The sequence below is a fragment of the Rhineura floridana genome, chromosome 5 (assembly GCF_030035675.1).
Source record: "Rhineura floridana isolate rRhiFlo1 chromosome 5, rRhiFlo1.hap2, whole genome shotgun sequence".
NCBI classification, from domain to species: domain Eukaryota; kingdom Metazoa; phylum Chordata; class Lepidosauria; order Squamata; family Rhineuridae; genus Rhineura; species Rhineura floridana.
Window position 1 is genome coordinate 116,055,013 of NC_084484.1, and position 22,501 is coordinate 116,077,513.

Sequence of the window (22,501 nt, forward strand, 5' to 3'; positions counted from 1 at the left end):
CAAGTGACAACAAATTATTTAGGATGGTGAAAGGCCAAGTAGACAGTGAAGAGCTTGAAAGAACCTCCAAATCAGGTGAATATGTTTAACAAAAAGGCAAATTCCGTGTTAGGGATCACTAGGAGATATATTAAAAATAGAACAGTCAATATCACAATACCTTTATATAAATTCACTAATAGGCAAAAAAGACCCTCATATGCTCAGAGGCACATGTTACCAAATTCTTCCAAGCTACACAGGAAGTGGATTGGACTGTGAAAGACCAACCAAAATTGTGCAAGTTTGATGAGAATAGATTGATCATTTGCATGCTTAATGAATTCAATGGGATTTACTCCCCTGCAATCATGCTTAAATGTAAATGTACTGCCTTCAAGTTGATTCCAACTTATGGCGACCCTATGAATAGGGTTTTCATGAGGCTGAGAGGCAGTGACTGGCCCAAGGTCACTCAGTGAGCTTCCTGGCTATGTGGGGATTTGAACCCTGGTCTCCCAGGTCTGACCACGGGGGAGGGGGAAGAGGAGGAAGGACAGGGGTAGGGAAGGAGGGCAGGTTTGATCATTTGCATGCTCATTGAGTTCAGTGGGATTTACTCCTATGCAATCATACTTAGGATAGGTGAAACTGACTACGGGGGAGGAGAAAGAAGAGGGAGGGAGGGCTTGAGTGGTCAGGAAAGGAGGAAGAAGAAAGAAGGGAGGAGGAGGGGAGGGGAACGAGAGAGGGGAAGGAGAAGAGGGAGCAGGAAGGGAAAGGCAGGTCTGATCATTTGCATGCTTATTGAGTTCAATGGGATTTACTCCCATGCAATCATGCTTAGGATAGGTAAACCATCATGGGGGAGGTGAAGAAGGAGGGAGTGGAGAGGAGAGGGAAGGGAAGGAGAAGGAAGGACAAAGGAAGGGGGAGGGAAGGGGCAAGAGGGAGGGGATTTCTCTCTGACTGTTTTGTGTATCATCATGAAAAATTAGAGGGTTGTTAAGCAAGCGTTTCTGAGTTCAGGGCTATACGCTTTGTAAGTTTTTGTTTTGAAATGAGCTTATGGGAAGCAGCAGAATGGTATGGGGAGTATTTTCAATTTAACGTTGCGGAATGTGAAAAATCCATGCTGGCTACAGTATACAGCCATTCTTGTGGCTGTATAATCCATGCTGTGGACAATTTTGAATACTATGTATAAATAGTTCTGGTTGCAAAGACCAATTTGGTCTCAAACAGTTCCAATCTCAAAAACATGTTCTAGATATCGCAAAGGTACAGGAAATGTCAACCAAAATTATCAAGAGGTTGGACTGCTCTTCCTACAGAGAAAACTAAAGTGCTTTCGACTTTCTATTTTGGCAAAAAAACGGCTAAGGGAAGGCACTGCAGAAGTTTATTAAATTATGTATGGTGTAGATAAAGTGCCTGAGAACTGTTTTTCGTCTTTCATAACACTCATGCATCATAATACTTTTCATAACTTGGGGGCACTCAGTGAAATTGATGGAATATAGATTGAGGGCAGATATAAGCAAGTCATTCTTTACACAATGCATAATATTTTGGAAGTCACTGCCACAAATGTGGTGATGGTTTCAGCAGGGCCTGCGCCAGGCATGCCGGGGCCCTTGGGCACCAGCCTGCCCCGGGCCCCAGCACCCACACGCACACCCCACCTACCTTCCTTCCTCAATCTGTGGCAGCGTCGGCTCCCGCCCCTGCCATGCATCGCAGAGAGGGAGCTCCCAGACACCCCGCTAATGCCGCGCAGGCCCACAACACCTGCCTGCATGGCCCACCCACCTCTCCCTTGATGTAAATGCTGCTTGCACTGTGGGTGCAAGTCTGCCATCAACTAAGATGGAGGCCGAGGCTTCCCTAAAGGGCTGATGCCTCCACTGCCATCTTGGTTGATGGCATGCATGCATGCTACATGTGCTCATCCCTGCCATCAACCAAGATGGCGGAAGAGGAATCAGCCCCTTAGGGAAACCTCCATCGCCATCTTGGTTAATGGAAGGCTTGTGCCCGCAGCACAACCAGCATTTACATCAAAGGAGAGTAGTTGGGGCCTGTGCAGCAGTAGGGGGAGTGTCTGAGAGCTCCCTCTCGCAATCCACTGCAGGGTCAGGAGCTGACGCTGCTGGGGATTGCAGAAGAGAGTGCTACCCACCCACCCTAAGGAGGGGGCCTTTAGGGGCCCCTTGGAACCCAGAGGTTCTCACAGGGTGCAACCTGGCCACCCTCTGGCACTGGCCCTGGGTTTTGGTGCTGGCTTTTATGTTTTTAAAAGAAAATTAGACACATTCATAACCATAATAACCTAGGTGACATTTCAGAGGCAGGGTTCCTCTAAATACCAGTAGCTGTGAGACAAACAATAGGAGTGGTCTTTTTTTTTATTATTAGATTTTTATACCGCCCGACTAGCAATAGCTCTCTGGGCGGTGTACAACAGAAAGTACAAAATACATCTCATAAAAAGTGCATAATAAATATTACAAAAACATATAAAGTGCAAAAATCAGATTACATAATTTTTTAAAATTTAAATTAAAACGCCATAGAAAAGAGGCAGGTCTTAAGCTGGCGCCGAAAAGACAGCAGCGTCGGCGCCGTATGCACCTCAATGGTCTTCTAGATCCTGGAAGCATTTAGATGGTACTCTTGCTGATAGGATGCTAGACTAGATGGAATCCCTGTGTGTGCAATATAGCTGCTCTGTCATTGTTATGAAGGTCTCCATAGGTACCCCAAAAATCAGGTTAGAAAATAATTTTACCAAACAACCACTAGACAGATTGAGACACCCAGCAGGTTACAATCTTTTGCTTATGTATTTTTTTTGTTTTTAATTTCACTTCATCTCCTAGTCTCCCAATAAAATAAAAATAAGAGCTGCTACTGTAATGCGCTCTACATAGGGCTGCCCTTGAAGACAGTTCGGAAGCTTCAGCTAGTGCAGAATGCGGCAGCTAGACTATTGACGAGGACCAGTCGGTCTTCGCACATAACTCCTGTTCTGGCTCGCCTGCACTGGCTACCTATTTGCTTCTGGGTGAGATTCAAGGCGTTGGTTATGACCTATAAAGCCTTACATGGCGTGGGACCGCAATAACTGGTGGAATGCCTCTCCCACTATGAACCTACCCACTCACTTCGTTCGTCATCTAAGACCCTCCTCCGGGTACCAACTCATTGTGAAGCCCGGAGGGTGGTTACTAGATCTAGGGCCTTTTCTGTGGTGGCCCCCAAGTTGTGGAATAGCCTCCCCAAAGAGGTACACCTGGCGCCTACATTATTATATTTTCGGCGCCAGGTAAAGACCTTCTTATGCTCCCAGGCATTTTAATCATTCTAATCTTTTTAGCTTTTTAATCTTGTATACTAATCCTTTATCTTCTTATATTTTGTTTAATTGTATTTTTGTTTTTCTTTATGTCATATATGTTTTGTGATTTTATTATTACGATGTATGTATTTTATCCTATACTGTTTACCGCCCTGAGAGCAACTTGCTATGGGCGGTATATAAATGCAACAATAAATAAATAAATAAATAAAATAAATACATGAAAATCTGTTTTTCCTTTCTAATTCTGTAAAGTATCTGAAGACTGAGTGATACGTTCATTTATAACTGTCATTTTCCAGTAGTGTATGCCACGAAATATCATATAATGCAGGCTTCTTCCTTGTGGAGCAAAATGTTTTAGACTGTTCCTGCCTATAGATATGTTAAACTCACAACCCCAAACTGTTGTGTAGATTAATGTAACCTTCAGCCACTCTGCCTCTTGGTGTCTCCTTCAGTAAAACAAAAAAGGGGGGGGAGACTATAACAAATTGTACTGTCAACAGTTAAATGTCAGGTACTGGGTTAAAAAAAAGTGCACAAAGTATCTGCTGGTGTAGGAGACTATTTACAGGCTTACATGGAAAAAATTCTGTATTCACAAACTGTCATTCCATGGCCATTTTCTTTGGTTCCTTAATTATCGTTGTAATTATCTTGGGTTTATGCTTTTTTTAGACATAATCCCAAGTAGATTTTTGTTTTAATGAATATGGTTCACTTCTCAGAGAAAAAGGGCACGCTTTTTAAAAGTGTCATATTTCATGCATTGATGCATGATTCTGCTTAAATAAATACTTTTTAATAGAGAAAAATCTGTGTTTCAAAAAACCTTTGGAGATAGGATGTGAATATTGTACCTTTTTAGTCAGATAATGTCTATTTTTAGTAAGGCAAATACTTAAAGTAAGTATCTCATTTTTCACAGAATTGAATTTCAGAGGAAATGTTTCTTCTGGGGCCTAACTCAAAAAATCGATTTTACCACAGTTCCCCCCCCCTTTTCCTGAAGACCAGACATTTGTCTCAATTCAGTATCCATTAATCTTGTACCTCTTTGGCCTTGTGAAAGTAACAAATGGAATTCTGTTGGGTTATGTCTGGAAAAGATGAGCAGTGATTTTGGTGCTTTAATATCTGTGGGAAGGAACTGAGCACTGGAATAATTGACCTGTCAAGAATCAGGCATGGTGTTCTCCACAAGTAAGCAGCAAGGGAAATGAGAAAACAGTTTAAAATGTTATTTTTCAGTGTGGACCATTTAATAACTGCAACATTGTCAGGGAAGTGGTTTAATATATATTATGATGTCAGCTCTAACAGTGATATTATTATACAGATGGATAGAACAGTTAGATAGCAAGATATTACATATTATGTAGGCATTGTATATGCATATATGCAAGGATGTAAATGTAAAAATAGCTCCAGTTTCTCCCCACTCACACACTATTACATTTTAAGCGAGATTGCTGTGTATTTTCTAGTCCTGAATGCCAGCACTCTATGTTGAAAACTGTATTATTAGAAATTAAAGTATAAAATTGTTTTGCTACTTTTTTCAGTTGCATTATGGAGCAAAGCTAGAAGTCATTAAGTGGGTATATTAAGTAGAAAAATAAGGATAGTTAGATGGGCTCCATAATGTATGTGCACAGGATGTTCTGTGGAGGTGTAGCTTGATAAACCCTACATGCTATCCTGATTTGTGGGATTAATTTCAATTGATGAGACCTAATGATGTGAACAGGGTGCTTGCAGGGATGTGTCCATCTGTGTGCCTCTCAGTCCCTGCCCATCATGGCTGGTGAAATCGAGCTGAGGGGGGTTGATCAGTGGATCCAGGGAGTGATGAATAGCCTCATTGTGTAAGGGTGTAGTACCTGCTGCCTTAAAGGAGGTAGTGATGTAGCCACTACTGAAAAAGCCAGCCCTGGGCCCAATGGATTGTAGCAACTATTGCCCAGTTGCAAATACTTCCTTTTGAGGAAAAGTGATTAAGAGGGTTGTGGCGGAACAACTGTAGACATTCCTGGATGAGACTGATTATATGGATCCATGCCAGCATGGTTTCAGGCCTGGGTTTGGGACCAAATCAGCCTTGGTTGCCCTGATAGATTACCCTTATAGAGAAGGAAAGGGGGAATGCAACCCTGCTCCTTCTATTCGATCTCTCAGCAGCTTTCCATGCCATTGACCATGTTATCCTTCTCGACCAACTCAGCAGAATGGGTATCAGTGGCACTGTGTTGTGATGGCTCTGCTTCTACAGTGCCATGAAAAAGTATTTGCCCCCTGTTTAATTTTCTGCACTGTTGCATATTTTTGGCACTGAATGTTACCAGATCTTGAACCAAAACCTAATATTAGAGAAAGGGGAACCTAAGTGAACAAACAACACAAAGTTTGATACTTCTTTCATTTATTTATTAAAGAAAGTTAGGCAATCCCCAATGCCCGTGTGTGAAAAAGTAATTGCCCCCCATTAACTCAACCCAATGAAAGGGATTATTAGGGTCATGTGTGTGAATACCTTGGTAAACAATCAGGCCTGACTGGGCCAGCCCTGCCCAATATAAATTTGAGTAACTTGGCCCTTGCCATCAGATTGAAGTTGCCCAGCACATAGGTTCCAAAGCCACATCTTGCCACGATCAAAAGAAAATTCTGAACACCTCTGGAAATAGTTGTTGATGCATATCAGTCTGGAAAGGGTTACAAAGCCATTTCTAAGGCTCTGGGGCTCCACCAAACCACAGTCAGCGCCATACTGACCAAATGGAGAAGGTTTGAGACAGCAGTAGTGGCCGTCCTGCTCTCCAAGAGCAAGGCGTAAAATCATCCAGGAAGTCACAAATGACCCCAGAACAACATCCAGGGATCCACAGGCCTCTCTCACCTCAGCCAAGGTCAGTGTTCATGATTCCACCATCAGAAAGACACTGTGCAATCATGGGATGCATGGCAGAGTAACAAGGCAGAAACCACTGCTCACTAAGAAGAACATGAATGCTTATCTAGAGTTTGCCAAAAAGCACCTGGATGATCCTCAAGAGCTCTGGAACAATGTTCTGTGGACAGACGAGTCAAAGATGGAACTTTTTGGGCAACATGGCCCTGTTATGTCTGGCGAAAACAGAACATTGCATTCCACATGAAGAACCTCATACCAACGGTCAAGCATGGTGGTGGCAGTGGCATGGATTGGGGATGCTTTGCTGCATCAGGACCTGGACAACGTGCCATCATTGAAGGAACCATGAATTCTGCTTTGTCTCAGAGAATTCTACAGGCAAATGTCAGGCCATCTGTCTGTCAGCTGAAGCACAACTGCGTCATGCAGCAAGACAATGATCTGAAACATACAAGTAAGTCTACATCAGAATTGTTGAGGAAAAAGAAATTTAAAGTTTTGGAATGGACTAGTCAAAGTCCAGACCTAAAACCCATTGAGATGTTGTGGCAGAACTTGCAAGGAGCAGTTCATGCTCAAAAACCCATAAATGTCACTGAGTTAAAGCAGTTCTGCATGCAGCAGTGGGCCAAAATTCCACCACAGCACTGTGAGAGACTGATCAGGAACTACAGGATGTGTTTGGTTGCAGTCATTGCTGCTAAAGGTGACATAACCAGGTTTTGAGTCTAAGGGGACAATTGTTTTTTCACATGGGGGCACTGGGTGTTGCTTAATTTTCTTTAATAAATAAATGAAATAAGGCTCAAACTTTTGTGTTGTTTGTTCACTCAGCTTCCCTTTATTTATTATTTGATTTATATCCCCTCCTTCTTCCCAGCAGGAGCCCAGGGCAGCAAACAATAACACTAAAAACACTTTAAAACTTCATAAAAACAGACATTAAAATACATTAAAACAAAACAACTTTAAAAACATTTTTTGAAAAGCAATTCTAACACAGAAGCAGAATGGGATAAGGTCTTAAAAGGCTTGTTGAAAGAGGAAAGTCTTCAATAGGTGCTGAAAACATAAGAGATGGCGCCTGTCTTATATTTAAAGGTAGGGAGTTCCATAGGGTAGGTGCCGCCACACTAAAGGTCCGTTTCCTATATTGTGCAGAACGGACCTCCTGATAAGATAGTATCTGCAGGAGGCCATCACCTGCAGAACACAATGATTGACTGGGTGTATAAGAGATAAGAGAACCTTGAACTTGGCCTGGTAGCTAATGGGCAGCCAATGCAATTCTTTCAGCAGCAGGGTGACATGTTGGCGATACCCTGCCCCAGTGAGCAGTCTCGCTGCCGCATTTTGCACCAGCTGCAGCTGGACCAACTTCAAGGACAGCTGCACATAGAGTGCATTACAGTAATCCAACCTGGAGGTTACCAGTGCCTGGACAACAGTGGTCAGGCTATCCTGGTCCAGAAACGGCCACAGCTGTCTTACCAGCTGAAGCTGGTAAAAGGCACTCCTAGCCATGGAGGTTACCTGGGCCTCTAGCGACAAAGTACCCCCAGACTACAGACCTGCTGTTTCAGAGCGAGTACGACCCCATCCAAAGCAAGCAACTGACCGATTATCTGAACTCGGGAACCACCAACCCACAGTGCCTCTGTCTTGCTAGAATTCAGACTCAGTTTACTGGCCTTCATCCAGCCCACCATGAGTCTAGGCAGCTGTCCAGGGCTTGCATGGCCTCTCCCAATTCAGATGATACAGAGAAATAGAGCTGGGTATCATCAGCATACTGCTGACACCTCGCCCCAAAGCTCCTGCTGACCACTCCCAAGGGCTTCATATAGATGTTAAACAGCATGAGGAACAAGGTGGGACCCTGCAGCACCCCACAGCACAACTGCCAGGGGGCCGAAAGATAATCACCCAATGCTATTCTCTGAAAACAACCCTGGAGATAGGATTGGAACCACTGTAAAACAGTGCCTCTGATACCCATCTCACCAAATTGGACCACAAGGATGCCATGGTCAATGGTATCAAAAGCCGTTGAGAGATTAAGTACGAGTAACAGGGTCGCACTGCCTCTGTCCTTCTCCCAATAAAGTTCATCCATCAGGACAACCAAGGGTGATTCCCATACCCAGGCCTGAATCCAGACTGGAATGGGTCAAGAAAATTTTCTCTAATATTAGGTTTTGGTTCAAGATCTGACAACATTCAGTGCAAAAAATATGCAACAACACAGAAAATCAGACGGGGCAAATACTTTTTCACAGCACTGTACTTGCAGGGTCATGTCCAGAGTATAGCACTGGGACAGTTTCACCCCCATGGTGCTTACGCTATGGGATGCCTCAGGGCACTATTCTATCTCCAATGCTATTCAACATCTATATGAAGCCATTGGGAGTGTTTATTAGGAGCTTTGGAGCAAGATGTGATCAATATGCTGTACACTGATGATGCCTAACTCTATTTATTACATCTGAGTCAGGAGAGGCTGTACAAGCCCTGAACCAGTGCCTAAATGTAGTGGTGGACTGGATGAGGGTCAATAAACTGGAAAGCTGGAGGCCTTGTGGGTAGGTGGCTCCTGTGTCAAGGAAATAGGTCGATTGCCTGTTCCAGATGAGATTGCACACCCACTGAAGGAGCTGGTATGCACTCTGGAGTAGTCCTTGATCCATCTGTGTCACTAGAAGCCCAAGTGACCTCTGTTGCCAGGAGTGCTGTGTATAGCTCCAGCTGGTACTCCAAGTTTAACCATTCATAGATTACAACAGCCTGACCACAGTGGTCCATGCATTGGTAACCTCAAGACTTGATTACTGTAACATGCTTTATATGGGGCTGCCTTTGTACCTGGTCCAGAGGCTTCAACTAGTACAGAATGCATTGGCCGGGCTGCTCACAGGAGCAGATTACTGGCAACATGTTACTCCACTGCTGAGAGAGCTAGACTAGTTGCTGCTTAGCTACTGGGTCTCATTCCATACCTTAAGGACCATCTGATTCCTTATGCTCCACCTCAATCATTGAGATCTTGTGATGGGACAATTTTGGTGGTTCCCCACACCCCTGAGGTTCAGTTTGCCTTCACCAGGGATTGAGTCTTTATTGTGGCAGGCCCTGCCCTATGGAACTCCCTACCTGTATGGGTTCAGCAGGAACCATATCAACCTTCCTGTTTCATATGTCTTGTGAAAAATATATTGTTTAGACAGGCCTTTGTAATTTGATTTTTTTTTCTTTTTAACCAATCTGTTTTTGTTGACTTTTGATTCTTAATGCTGTTTTTACTGGTTTTATTTTTACATATTGTACTCCACCTTGGTATATTATTATGAAAATGTGGGTTATTAATATATAAATAATAAATGCTAGAATCCATATCTAAACAGAGAAACATGTGGGACCTGTAACAAAATGTTGCAATGTGAACTGCTCCTGTTCAGTGTTCCAGTCACTGAGCCATGCTGTCCTTCCGGATACTCCATTCCATTCTCCTTCTCCTCCACCCCTTAGAGTCAGTTAGCATTCAGAAAGCTCAGTCATCATTGTGTGTTAATGGGTTTTCCCCCCTTAGGGTTTTCATTTTTGTTTGTTTTGTTAAGATGTTTTGCACTTCTATAAACCTCAAAGCCTGCTAATTGCTCCCTCTTGTGCACTGATGGTGCCTTTTGGCTGCAGAAAGATCTCTGGGCTTCAGAAATAGAGGAAATGCTACTGCTTTTTTCTCTTTCAGTTAGTTTTGTAGTCATTGGCCATGATCAAGAGAGCCTGTTCAGCCATGCAAAACAGGCTGCACATGAATTTCAGTGCCTCTTTTCTTAATTTTTCTCTTAACCTCTCCCCTGGGTATGAGGGGACAAGTAGTAAGAAAGCAGAGGACAGTTAGTAAGATACTAAGTATCACAACACACTTTCCACACTTGTTTGCACACTTCTCTGGGTCACAACCCATGCACCTTTAGAGTCTTTTGAGATCATCATCAATATTTCTAAAGTGCTTGAAATGTACAAGGTGATATAAAGAATCTAAAAATCTAGAAGAGTTCTGCTCACAGGCTTAGACTTGTTTTAGTAATATTGAAGAATGAAATTAGATAAAGCAGCACAACATTAAAATTAAATGTCTATATCCAGCATGGTTCTTCTGCATTAAAAAAACAAGCTAATTAAATAATCTGGCAATAATCTATGAATAATTTTTCAGAATGGTAAAACAAACACAAACGTATCAGGGTTTTAATGTGACATGTGGCTCAGCAATGGAACATGTGAAGGAATGCTAAAGAAAATAGTGCCTTGGCATGCATTGTTGTTCCTAACTACTGAGTAGGCCAGACATCTGGGATTAGGAGCAAGGTAATTAAGTGCACACTGTCATCCAAAATGTGTTACACACCTGTACATATTTAGGCTGGTGTTGGGCATAAACTTTTGATCAGATGTTAACTCCTTTTAGAATATGTAACAAAATGTTTTTCCTTCCATTTGTTACCTCTGTCTGCTACAGCTCCAAGTGCCCCTCCTCAATCTGTTACTGTTCTGACAGTTGGAAACCACAACAGCACCAGTATCAGTATTTCCTGGGATCCTCCACCTCCAGATCACCAAAATGGAATTATTCAAGAATACAAGGTAGGAATTAAATAAAAATATTGTGTATGTTTTAGGGATGTGCTAGAATAATGACCAATTTGGATTTGGTACCAAATTTTCAATTAATTTGCCTATTTGTGGTCATTGCAGGTCGGATTTTTATGTAACTATTTTCTGTTGCTATTTTCAGAAACTGATTTTTTTAAAAAAAAATCTGTCTAAACTATTGATATTAATATTGATATTATTATTGATATTTCCTTCAATTTATAGATATTTCCTTTAATTTATTGACATTTCCTTCTAAAATATTGATATTTCCTTTAAATGTATCAATATTAATATCAGTACTTTTTCCAAGGGGAAAAAACAGATGAGTAAAGACAGTGGCTAATGGACAAAAAATAAACTCGAATCAATACCAGCCTGTTAGGTTGATGGATTGTTTTTGAACCGACACTGGCCAACAAATCCTATCCCTAGTATATTTTCTATTAATTGTGTTAATAAATAATTTTTGCACTACTTTAAAAGAGTGTTCTACTATTATCATCCCCACAACATTGCTGTGGCATAGCTCATTAGTATTCCCATGTTACAGATACAGGAACCGAGAATTTTTTCCCCTCCAGACAATTCAATGTAATAATTGCTTTTCAGTTGTTTTCTTGTTTATCTGTAAAACAATTCAGATAATTTATGAGAGGTGTTGACTAGTTCAGTACCCTCCAGTGAGCTTATATGGCTGAACAGAAAGTTGTATCTGGTTACTCTGTGCTATCCCAGATGTGAACATCTTAAAATAACAAGATAGGATTGCTGTACTGAGCTTTCTGTGGATTTGATAAACATATATTTATGCTAGTATGCTAGTACAGATTTAGGAGTATTTTTGTTGAGAATTCCAACATTCTGGTGTCTGTCTGCTATTATGGAAGAGGGTGGGATGTCTGATACATCTTGGCTTCAATTTTCATGTAACAAAGGCAATGTCATTGATAGAGCCAAAGGAGAATTTCAGCCGTCCTTTTAGGTATATCACTGTTCTAAAAAAAAGCAATCTTCCCTAGGCACACACAATAGTTTGCATTCTCCAGTTGAGGCTTTAAACTTTTTTTCCTAATAGTTCCCCTTGCTGCATTGAAAACCATTTTTGAAGCTCTTCAAAAGAACTTGTGATCAGATCCAGTCTTTGACATTTTTGCACCTGAAGCAAAAAAAAAAAAAATCAAAATTACAGCAGCATCCCTTCCACTCTGCTTAGGACTGGAACTCATTGTTTTTTAATTTACAGAAGGAGAGGTCAGGAGAGGTAGTAGAAGGGCACCTTTTCTGGAATCTGTTGCCCAAAGCAACCACTTCATCTTGCTTCATGGTAAGACTGCCCTGTTTGTGGTTCAGGGAAGGCAAGCCACTGTTACATAACAAAATATAGACACCATGCTAGGCTTGCAGAGATATAAAATTAACAGACTTGTGGCCATAGTTGTTACAAAAATAGAACTCAACATTCTTTTGTTAAACTGTCTCTAGGGTCACAATGTAAGTAATAATCTTTTTAAACCTCCCTGTTCCACAGGTTGTTGTAGGTTCTCCTTGTTTCTTACCTATATTTATTAGCATGCCCTAAGGTTTTCAGCATAAAGATAATTTTAATTAGTATACATATCAATTAATGGTAATTTGCTTTAGTTATTTGGTGAAATAGAATTTCCTGCATGGTTTTTACAATGGAATTCTGTTTACCTGGAGGGCATGGTATGCATTATAACAAGTTATAGTATGTGTTCATTTACCTGTTAAGTAGATAGGCATGACTGCATCATTGCAGAAGACCGTATTTATTTTTGTTCTCTATATGGGGAACATAGAACATCTTGGTGAGATGGGTGAATGCCCTTAGCATGTGACATTTCTCATTATGGCAATGTGCTTCCTGTTTTATTTGTATTTGTGGAAGCCAAAGGGAAGAATAGTAAACAATGTGCTCTTAATACCTGTTGTACATATTAACCTCCCCACACCCCACATACAGATGCAATGAGAGATATTTCTGCTGTCTGTCAATCCTCTGAGTACATCTAACCTGTTCCAGTGCCTCCAGTGTACAAGGATAGACACTGTTATGGAAATGCCGTTTGATTGTTTTCATAAGAAACAAGATCACTTTGAAAAGGAATAACACAAACCACCACTTACATTTGACCAGCATCACCTTTCTTTGGTATAGTAATTTCACAGATGAATACATTATCGCTTGAGGTCCCTAGAGTGCTAGTTAATGCATTCCGGACTATTACAGTAATTGAATACCAAAATATTTTTTGACTAATACAGAATTCCTGCAATTTTCTCAAATTCCTGCATTGTCTCTAAAACACACATGAATAAATATAAGAAACACAGAAAAGCCTTGGAATAATCTACTCTGTACCACATACTGTGGTATTTAAGGTCCCTTTTGTGTATTTCTTCAGTTACAGCAAGAGGAAGATACCTGGATTCTTAAACAATTTCTGTAATGGCATTGACAAACAGAAAGTAGATAAATAATGTATTAGCAGCTGCAAGAACTCCTTCTTTTTCATGTATTCCATGTGTATTCATGATTATGATTATTTATTATTTTGGTCAAAGACCAGCAAATACAAAACAAATAAGTCGTAGCCATAAAATACATATTTACCAAGGCATCTTCCAGTTTACAAGTCTATGTCATTGAGACTGAAACAGGAATGGTTCAATCTGAAAAGACTTTTAAAATTAATGTGAGAATCGATAATATCTATAATGATTTTATATATATTTTACATGTGTAAAATTTTATATATATTTTACATGTGTAAAATGTAAAGGATAAAAGATGTAAGTCATGCACTCTCAGTAGGTACCCATTTTTGCTTCTCATTTTGTGTTCAGTTTTTAAAAAGAAGTACAGAAAAAGTTGAGTTTGCAGTATGTTAGTCTATCCAAACCATGAATAGGTAACTCAGTGATTAGCATAGTAACCAGGCACTTAGGTTCAGTCCCTGGGAGTTTCCACACAAGAGTTTATTGTGGAATCAGTGCTGCTCATGTATGCAAGCTTTTTCCAGTGTCTGAATGACATCATCAAAATACTAGCCCTTACCCTTTTTTTTACCTTTTTTTAATCTGGATTTTCCTTTACCACTAGTGTAGAAGCATATTTTGGGGGGTAATTTGTCACATGTGACATTTCAGTTTGAGTCTCACCTGAGCAAAACTTGGCCAGCATCCCAAAGAATACACGTTTGCCTACTTCTGCTGATTGCCATCTGCTGAAAGGATGTCCAGATTGCAGCAACCCAGTTCAGAGCTGTTATCTCAAGATCTCCACACAGTGCATGTGGGGGATTACTTCAGAGACTCCATTGGGAGTTTTTTTAAAACAATACTGAAGTCTTGTGCAAGACCTCATTATAGAATGTCAGTATTACATTGTTGCTGTGGGAGTGGGTGGGACAAGAATGCATTGCTTGTTGCTATGTGCCTTGAAGTCAATTACGCCTTATGGCGACCCTATGAATCAGTGACCTCCAAAAGCATCTGCCATGAGCCACCCTGTTCAGATCTTGTAAGTTCAGGTCTGTGGCTTCCCTTATGGAATCAATCCATCTCTTGTTTGGCCTTCCTATTTTTTCTATTCTCTTCTGTTTTTTCCAGCATTATGTTCTTTTCTAGTGAATCATGTCTTCTTGTTATGTGCCCAAGGTATGATAACCTCAGTTTCATAATTTTAGCTTCTAGTGACGGTTCTGGTTTAATTTGTTTTAACACCCAGTTATTTGTCTTTTTCACGGTCCATGGTATGCGCAAAGCTCTCCTCCAACACCACATTTCAAATGAGTTGATTTTTCTCTTATCCGCCTTTTTCACTGTCCAACTTTCACATCCATACATAGAGATCGGGAACACCATGGTCTGAATGATCCTGACTTTAGTGTCAGGGATACATCTTTGCATTTGAGGACCTTTTCTAGATCTCTCATAGCTACCCTCCCCAGTCCTAGCCTTCTTATGATTTCTTGACTATTGTCTCCATTTTGGTTAATGACTCTGCCAAGGTATTGATCCTTGACAAGTTCAATGTCTTCATTGTCAACTTTAAAGTTAAATAAATTTTCTGTTGTCATTACTTTAGTCTTTTTGATGTTCAGGTGTAGTTGTGCTTTTGTGCTTTCCTTTTTAACTTTCATCAGTATTCATTTCAGATCATTACTGGTTTCTGCTAGTAGTAGGTGCCCCTGCTAGGAATCTAACCTCTTGGTCTAGACCTCTGATGGCATTGCTCTCAGCTTCTTCAACACTCTCAAACCTCCTCACCACGTTAAGGTGTGCATCCTAAAGGATGCATTGTTGTACTATTAATTCTTGTGTGGACCCACAGGGTATTCTTAATAATAATTACATGTTGATGCCTCTTTCCTCCCATAGGAGCCCAAGGCAGTTGTATATCATAAATATAATTATTGTAAAATGTGAACATTAACACAGTATAATTCATCACTACAACTGCTGATACCAACTGGCATTTAGTTGCCAAATGCACTTCTACCAGCCTCCACCTAAATGTCAGTAAGGTAAAGAACAAGTGCACTTCCCTAGGAAAGGAGTTGCACTATCAAGGCGTCACCACAGAAGAGATCACTGCTAACTGGGGCACACCCACTGGTGATACCACCAAAAGGGTTTCCCACAGATCTTGGTCACTACTGGGGAAGGTTATCATCTAAATTCTTGGGTCCCAAACTATTTAAGTCAAAAGTAAACAATTTTCTTAAAAAATTAAAATGCTTAACTGTTCTTTTTGTATGTATTTCTGCCCCCCTTCCTCTGCTGCTCATCTTTGCCTGCTGGTTGATATGTGTGTGTAAGAGAAAATTGCTGAGGAATCAACAATTGCAGAAGAATTTAGATACCTCTAGAACGTGAATCTGGGCTTCTTCTCCTACTCTTTTTGTTTTGTTTCTTCTTTCCTTATGTATCCAGCCTGTCTTTGATAGGAGTAGAAAGGAAGGTGGAAGGCATACAATGACGTGTAGAAAAAAGGAGGGGTGCGAACCCTGAATGCCAAAGGAGGGAGTATCAATATGTTTATTGTATATTTTCTTAGAAGAAGTAGCTTATAATATAAAATGCCCAACGCGTTTCAGCCCATCAGGGGATGATAGTTGCTAAAAGCTCTATATACAGATGCGAAATTACTATACTGGAGCAATCAAGTAAATTCTCTAATCAATATACAATAAACATATTGATACTCCCTCCTTTGGCATTCAGGGTTCGCACCCCTCCTTTTTTCTACATGTCTTTGATAAGAGCCAGGCTTATCCTTTTCTTTTCTTTTTTTAGCTTTGTCTATAACCTAATTTAGGTTCCTTAAAATAATTAATAATGAGAAAAATATTGATACAAGAGCATGTGTAGATATTTTCAAGTCTTCATTGAAATTCAAATGAATGCAACAATCAAGATTTATGTATAATTGTTTTCATAATGAAGATTGCTATTACACTATTCTTTCTCAAAGCAATTGTTTCTCCATAATTTTGTTTCCCTCTTTCAGATCTGGTGCTTGGGTAATGAAACAAAATTTCATATCAACAAAACTGTAGATGCAGCCATTCGATCTGTAGTGATTGGAGGCCTGTATCCAGGTATTCAGTATAGAATAGAAGTTGCAGCAAGTACTAGTGCTGGTGTTGGAGTGAAAAGTGAGCCACAACCCATAATAATTGGTAAGTGATTATTTGTCGTGCAACTATGTTTTGTGCCACTGTCATTCTCTAATACCTTTCACTAATCACAGATGAAAATATAAAATTCACTATTTGCTAAATTATTCTTTCTCTTAAGAAAAGTTTCCAAAATGAAAAAGGTTAAATGGTTCTAATTTTCCTGAAGTATATTAAAAACATAGATTATTGTGTGAAATTAATTTTGCATTATTAATTTATCACTTCAACAGCTTGATAGATTTATAGAACAGCTAACTAAAATTTTCCCTTCCGCCTGTTAAGATTGCTAGATTATTGCCTTATTATTATTATTATTATTATTATTATTGCTGGTGCCCAAGGCCATGTTTAAAGTTTATTTTCTGAGCATTTGAGGTTTAGTGTTTATCACCTATTTAGTGTTTATCACCTATTCTAACCAGATGGCTTATTCTACATTATGCCAAAGCATAAGGAGTCTCAAGTTCAAAATAGAAAGAAAAGCTCCTTTCTTTGAACTGTCTGTTTCTTATTAGTAGTTTCCATGCTGAATTAGTTTAATAACATAAGGCAAACCTTACCCTTTTGAGAAATTTCTCAAGCATAAATTTGAAAAAGCATGCTTTATCAATATGAAATATGCAGTGCAACTGCACTCAGCTGTGTGGAAATATTTACAATATAGAAAAATCTGCCTTTTAAAAATAAGAACCACTCCATGCATTCAGAATAATCACATGGTAGAGTTCTGTTGCAGAAGATGGTTTGCATATTTAAACTTTCCCTCATGTTTTTTTTTTAAAAAAAACCTACCTGTACTTGGAAAACTAGACATTAGAGAGAGAGAGAGAGAGATACTGTAACCATCCTTTGGTCTAATATGCTAGTTTTCTACATCAGAGGAGGATCTTTTTAAAAACAACAACACAGACCATTCACGCATAGAATACCACACTTTCAGCTGGAATGGTGCAATCTCAAGAGGGCTGTACAAAATGATCATTTTAATGTACAGACTGATGCTAAGTGATGTGCTTTAATTACATCCATTTTTATATAAAATAGGTTATTTTTGAGAGAATTGATATAACTGCTTATCTATCTATCTGTCTCTTATTTGTATCCTGTCCTTCCTTCAAGTAATTTACATATATGCAGTATATATGTGGTGCAGTATATATGGCACTTTCTCATTTTATCGTCGTCCTAGCCCTGTGAGATAGATTCAGCTGAGACAGAGTGACCAGTCTGGTATCATGACTGAAAGAGAATTTGAACCCAAATCTCCCTGGTCCAAACTCAGTAGTTTATCTACTATGCCACACTGACGCTAGATCTTATTCTGCTACGTCTAGATTTCTCAGATCCAGTTCACATGTTGCATAGAAGTGACATGTTGCATACCATTTGCTTTCAATCCAGGCCACTGCTTCTACATTCTCATCAGCATTCCCCAAATCTTCTATTTTCTTTCTTCATCTACTGTTAATTACTATTAGTACTATGCAGTGCTTTTTTGTGACTGTGCTCACCAATACAGTGATTTTGTGCTGGCGCCTACAGCACTTTTATGAAAATATGAGTACCACACATCATTTTTTATCAGAATAAGGGGGGAGGACTGATACTATGTAACATCTCTGTATTGCCTACAGTGTTTTTGCTGCTACATGAGACATAGTCTATGATGAGAGCCTACCATTTCTGCTTTTGAAATAATGTAGAGTCCTGCAGCACCTTGAAACTACATTAGACAAATGTTGGATAGACAAGAGACCATGCAATACATTATAGTCACCAGGAAGAAGAGATGGGTGAAGAAACTGACAGAATGTGTTTTGAAAAGGCAAAACATATAAGAGAAAATGTTGAGAGAGAAGTGACAAAACAGAGTAAGAAGATACATCATAAACAATTATCAACACATCCTTCAAAATGCGAAGTATTGAAAAAAGGAGAAGCCATGTCAGAAGGCATGTCAGTAAATGTACACCATGACTGTAATAGATCATACTCTTGAAGAGGTGCTATTCAGGACAGAGTGGACATTTTTTGAGACTGCAGTCAAAGAGGGATAAGATCAAAGTGACTCAGGACTAAAAAGGGAGAACCTAATCTGGTGGTTCCTCATAAGGTTCGGCTCCTTCACTTAACAGTTAAATTGTGCGTAGACTCCATCATTGCCGTAATAATATCAGAAACAGCGGTAAACTTTCACAGTAATAGGTGCAATGAAATCTGATGTGTTTAATTAATTTTGGTCGAGCAAATTAGTTTTGTTCTTCATTACTCTCCAATGAGAGGAAGACATTATATTTCATTATATTTTATCTGCTGAAACAATGGACCGTTACAGGTCACACATATACTTTGTCTGTATTCTAATTAGCTGAACTGACAGCATTGTTATAGAAATACCTTCAGTATATGAAATAATGGACTGATACTTTCAATTATTTTATATATATATATATATATACACATGCATGCACACACACACGCATACAGAGATTATGATTAAATATAACATAAAGAAATATCAAATTAATGCCATATTCTCCAAATCTTAACACTTACATTAATTCTGTTGAACATCAATTGGAGATGTACATCCATATTCATTTATGTTCAGCTGCTGAAATCACAAAGCATATGTTATTCTGACATTTAAATGAATTATTACTTTTGCACATGTGCAAGGCACTGAAGGGTAGAACAAGCTGCCTGACTGCTAACTTAAAAGTATATTGACCTAATTTGGAAACCAGCTTTCCTAAGGAAGAGCCTGTGGGAGACTATACAGTCCTCTAAAATTCACCTGAAGGTTTTTCTTTCTGTTCTTCAGTTAAATGTAAAGGGATTCTGAACTCATAGGAGATGCAGTTTGGTATAGTTTTAAGGCGCATTGCACACAGGGAATAAGTTGCCATTCCATCACCAGCCTAGCATGTGTGCAGGCTACAGGAATGGGGAAAAGTAATGAAAAAGAAAGGTAATGCTACTTATAGCCACAGTCACTACTCAGCAGGCTGTCAGACGAAACCTAATGCATTCTGTAATGTGGACACTACAAATTACAGTGACTTCTTTGTTCCAGCATTGTGTCATTCCCCCTGGATTTCAAGTATTTCCTTCTCTGTCACATACAATAAGCAGCCAGCGGTTTCTTGTGTTCCCTGAAATGCTTCGGAACTGCTCAATGGGTTTGAAGCAAGAAAGTATAATTTAGAAGCCCATGACATCCATGCAATGCTGAAGCTGTTTAATGCACACTGCTTATTTACCTTACGATTCCAATTCAGATGTCTCCTAGTTGCCCCTTAGCTGCTTAGGCTTAGGTTTCCCTGTTTCTCTGTGACATCAGAGCAATTAAGCCAACTTAAAGTACTAGGCCTGCCAAGCTCCACTGAAGGACATCTGATCAAATTACCACCTTGTGCTGAAAGCCCATGGTCTGTGAATGTACTAGTAGCATTAGCTTCATGACCAAACATTTAGTTTAGAAATTTGCACTTTCAACTTGTTTAGAAGTTTGGCCATATGTGCAAAAGTAGAAGTTTGGCCAAAGGACTAGGAAGAATGTGTTTGGCCACAGCATGGAGAAACGAATCAGGAGAACTTTAAACTGAATCCTAAGGGGGAGGGAGACATAAACTTGGTGGTAACGACTAACAAAGGCTTGTGCACAGTAAGAGGAACTGAGAGAATGACACTAATGGGACCTAGTAATAGTCTTCATAAAGAACGTAGGAAGGAAGCCAGGCCATAAATCACATGGTCTTCGGTGTCTGTATACTAATGCCCAGAGTATAGGAAACAAATAGGATGAACTTGAACTCTTAATACAGGAGAGTAAATACAACTTGATAGGTATAACTGAAACTTGGTGGGATGACTCCCATGACTGGAATGCGGTGATTGAAGGATATAACTTGTTCAAAAAGAACAGAAGGAATAGACAGGGAGGTGGAGTTGGCTATATGTTAAAAAGATATATCCCTACACAAAAATACAGTAGTGTGAGTTTAGTAGCTCCACCGAGAGTATCTGGATTAAAATAAAGGGGCAAGGAATAAAAGAAACATGGTAGTTGGAGTCTACTACCAACCACCCAGTCAAGAACATGAGAATGAAACTTTTGTAAAGCAAATTGCCAATGTTTCGAGGAGGCATGATATAATAGTAATAGGGGACTTCAGTTACCACAATATCTTTTGGAAGACAAATTCTGCCAAACACGGCCCCTCCAAGAAACTAATGGCTTGAGTTAGAGATAACTTTCTTCTACAGAAAGTGGACAAAGCTACTAGAGAATCAGCTATCCTTGACTTGATTCTAACCAACAGAGATGACTTGGTAGAGGAAGAGACAGTTACGGGAACTCTGGGGGAAAGTGACCACACTATATTAGAGTTCTTGATTTTAAAGGGAGCAAAAGCTGAGAATAGCCATAAGCATACCCTGGAGTTTAGGAAAGCCAATTTTAATAAACTCAGAACAATGGTAAGTAAGGTTTCCTAATGAGAAAAGGAGTCCAAAATGGCTGGCAGTTTCTAAAAGAGGAATTTCTAAAGGCACATTGGCAAACTATTCAGTCAAGGAAAAAAGAGGGAAGACAGCAAAAGAAGCCAATGTAGCTTCACAGAAAGCTTAGAGATGACCTGAAAACAAAAAAAGACACATATAGGAAATGGAAGGACAGCCAGACCACAAAGGAAGAGTACAGACAGGTAGCACAGAATTGCAGGGATGGCGTCAGGAAGGCTAAAGCTGAGAATGAGTTGAGGTTAGCAAAAGATACCAAAAGCAATGGGTATATCCATAGTAAAAGAAACGGTGGTACAGCTACTCAGTGAGGATGGCAAAATGATAACAGATGACAAAGAAAAGGTAGAAGTGCTCAATTCCTACTTTGGCTCAGCCTTCTCCCAAAAGAGGGTCTATGACCCTCCTGAGAAATGTGAAGTTGAAGGAGCAGGATTGCAGCTTGAGATTGATAGAGAAATTGTCAACAAATACCTAATCACTTTGAACGAGTTCAAATCTGCAGGGCCTGATGAGCTGCATCCTAGAGTATTGAAGGAACTGGCTAAAGAACTCTCAGAACCACTGTCTATTACCTTTGTGAAATTGTGGAGAATGGGTGAAGAGCCAGATGACTGGAGGAGGAGTAATGTCATCCCTACCTTCAAAAAGGGCAAAAAGGAGGAACCTGGGAACTGCAGACCAGTCAGCCTGACATTGATCCCTGGGGAAATTCTGGAGCAGATTATGCAACGGTCAATCTGTAAGCACTTTGAAAACAATGCAGTGATTACTAGAAGCCAACATGGATTTATCAAGAACAAATCCTGCTAGACTAATCTTATTTCATTTTTTGATTGGGTAACCTCCTTGGTAGACTGTGGGAATGGTATGGACATAATATATCTCGACTTCAGCAAAGCTTTTGACAAAATGCCCCATGATATTCTGATTATCTAAATGTGGGCTGGATGGTACAACTATCAGGTGGATCCACAGTCAGCTCCAGAATCGTACTCAAAGAGTGCTTATCAATGGTTCCTTCTCAAACTGTGGGGAGGTAATGAGCAGGGTACCACAGGGCTCAGTCCTGGGCCAGTGCACTTCAACATTTTTATTAATGACTTGGCTTATTTTCACTGGCGATCACTCGTGGTCGAGTAAGATTGTCTTCCAAGATAAGGTCTTTAGCGGTAAATCCGTAAGTGACTGTGGAGGCCAATTCTGGATCCACACAGACTCCCACAGTGAGGACACAGTGAGGTTTCCAGATGGAAGATGGTCACGATGAGGATTTGCTTGACGTGCCTTAAACTTAGCTCGTTTGTCCCTTTTGCCCTGTACTCGTGCTTCTTCAAAGTCCATAGCACCTTT

At 39.9% G+C, this 22,501-nt stretch overlaps 1 protein-coding gene across 13 annotated transcripts in view; it reads left to right on the forward strand.

Annotated features, from left to right (window-relative positions):
* The window catches only part of ROBO2 (roundabout guidance receptor 2), an 863,595-nt gene that overhangs the window by 710,657 nt on the left and 130,437 nt on the right, over nt 1–22,501 (forward strand). For 7 of the 13 annotated variants that reach the window (XM_061627934.1, XM_061627941.1, XM_061627939.1 and 4 more), the window contains 2 exons: nt 10,780–10,904; nt 16,453–16,624. In XM_061627934.1, coding sequence (XP_061483918.1) covers nt 10,780–10,904; nt 16,453–16,624 — 297 coding nt within the window. Of the gene's footprint in view, nt 1–10,779; nt 10,905–12,159; nt 12,241–16,452; nt 16,625–22,501 lie in introns of all 13 variants that reach the window. The other 6 variants (XM_061627931.1, XM_061627933.1, XM_061627938.1 and 3 more) reach the window with 1 other exon arrangement.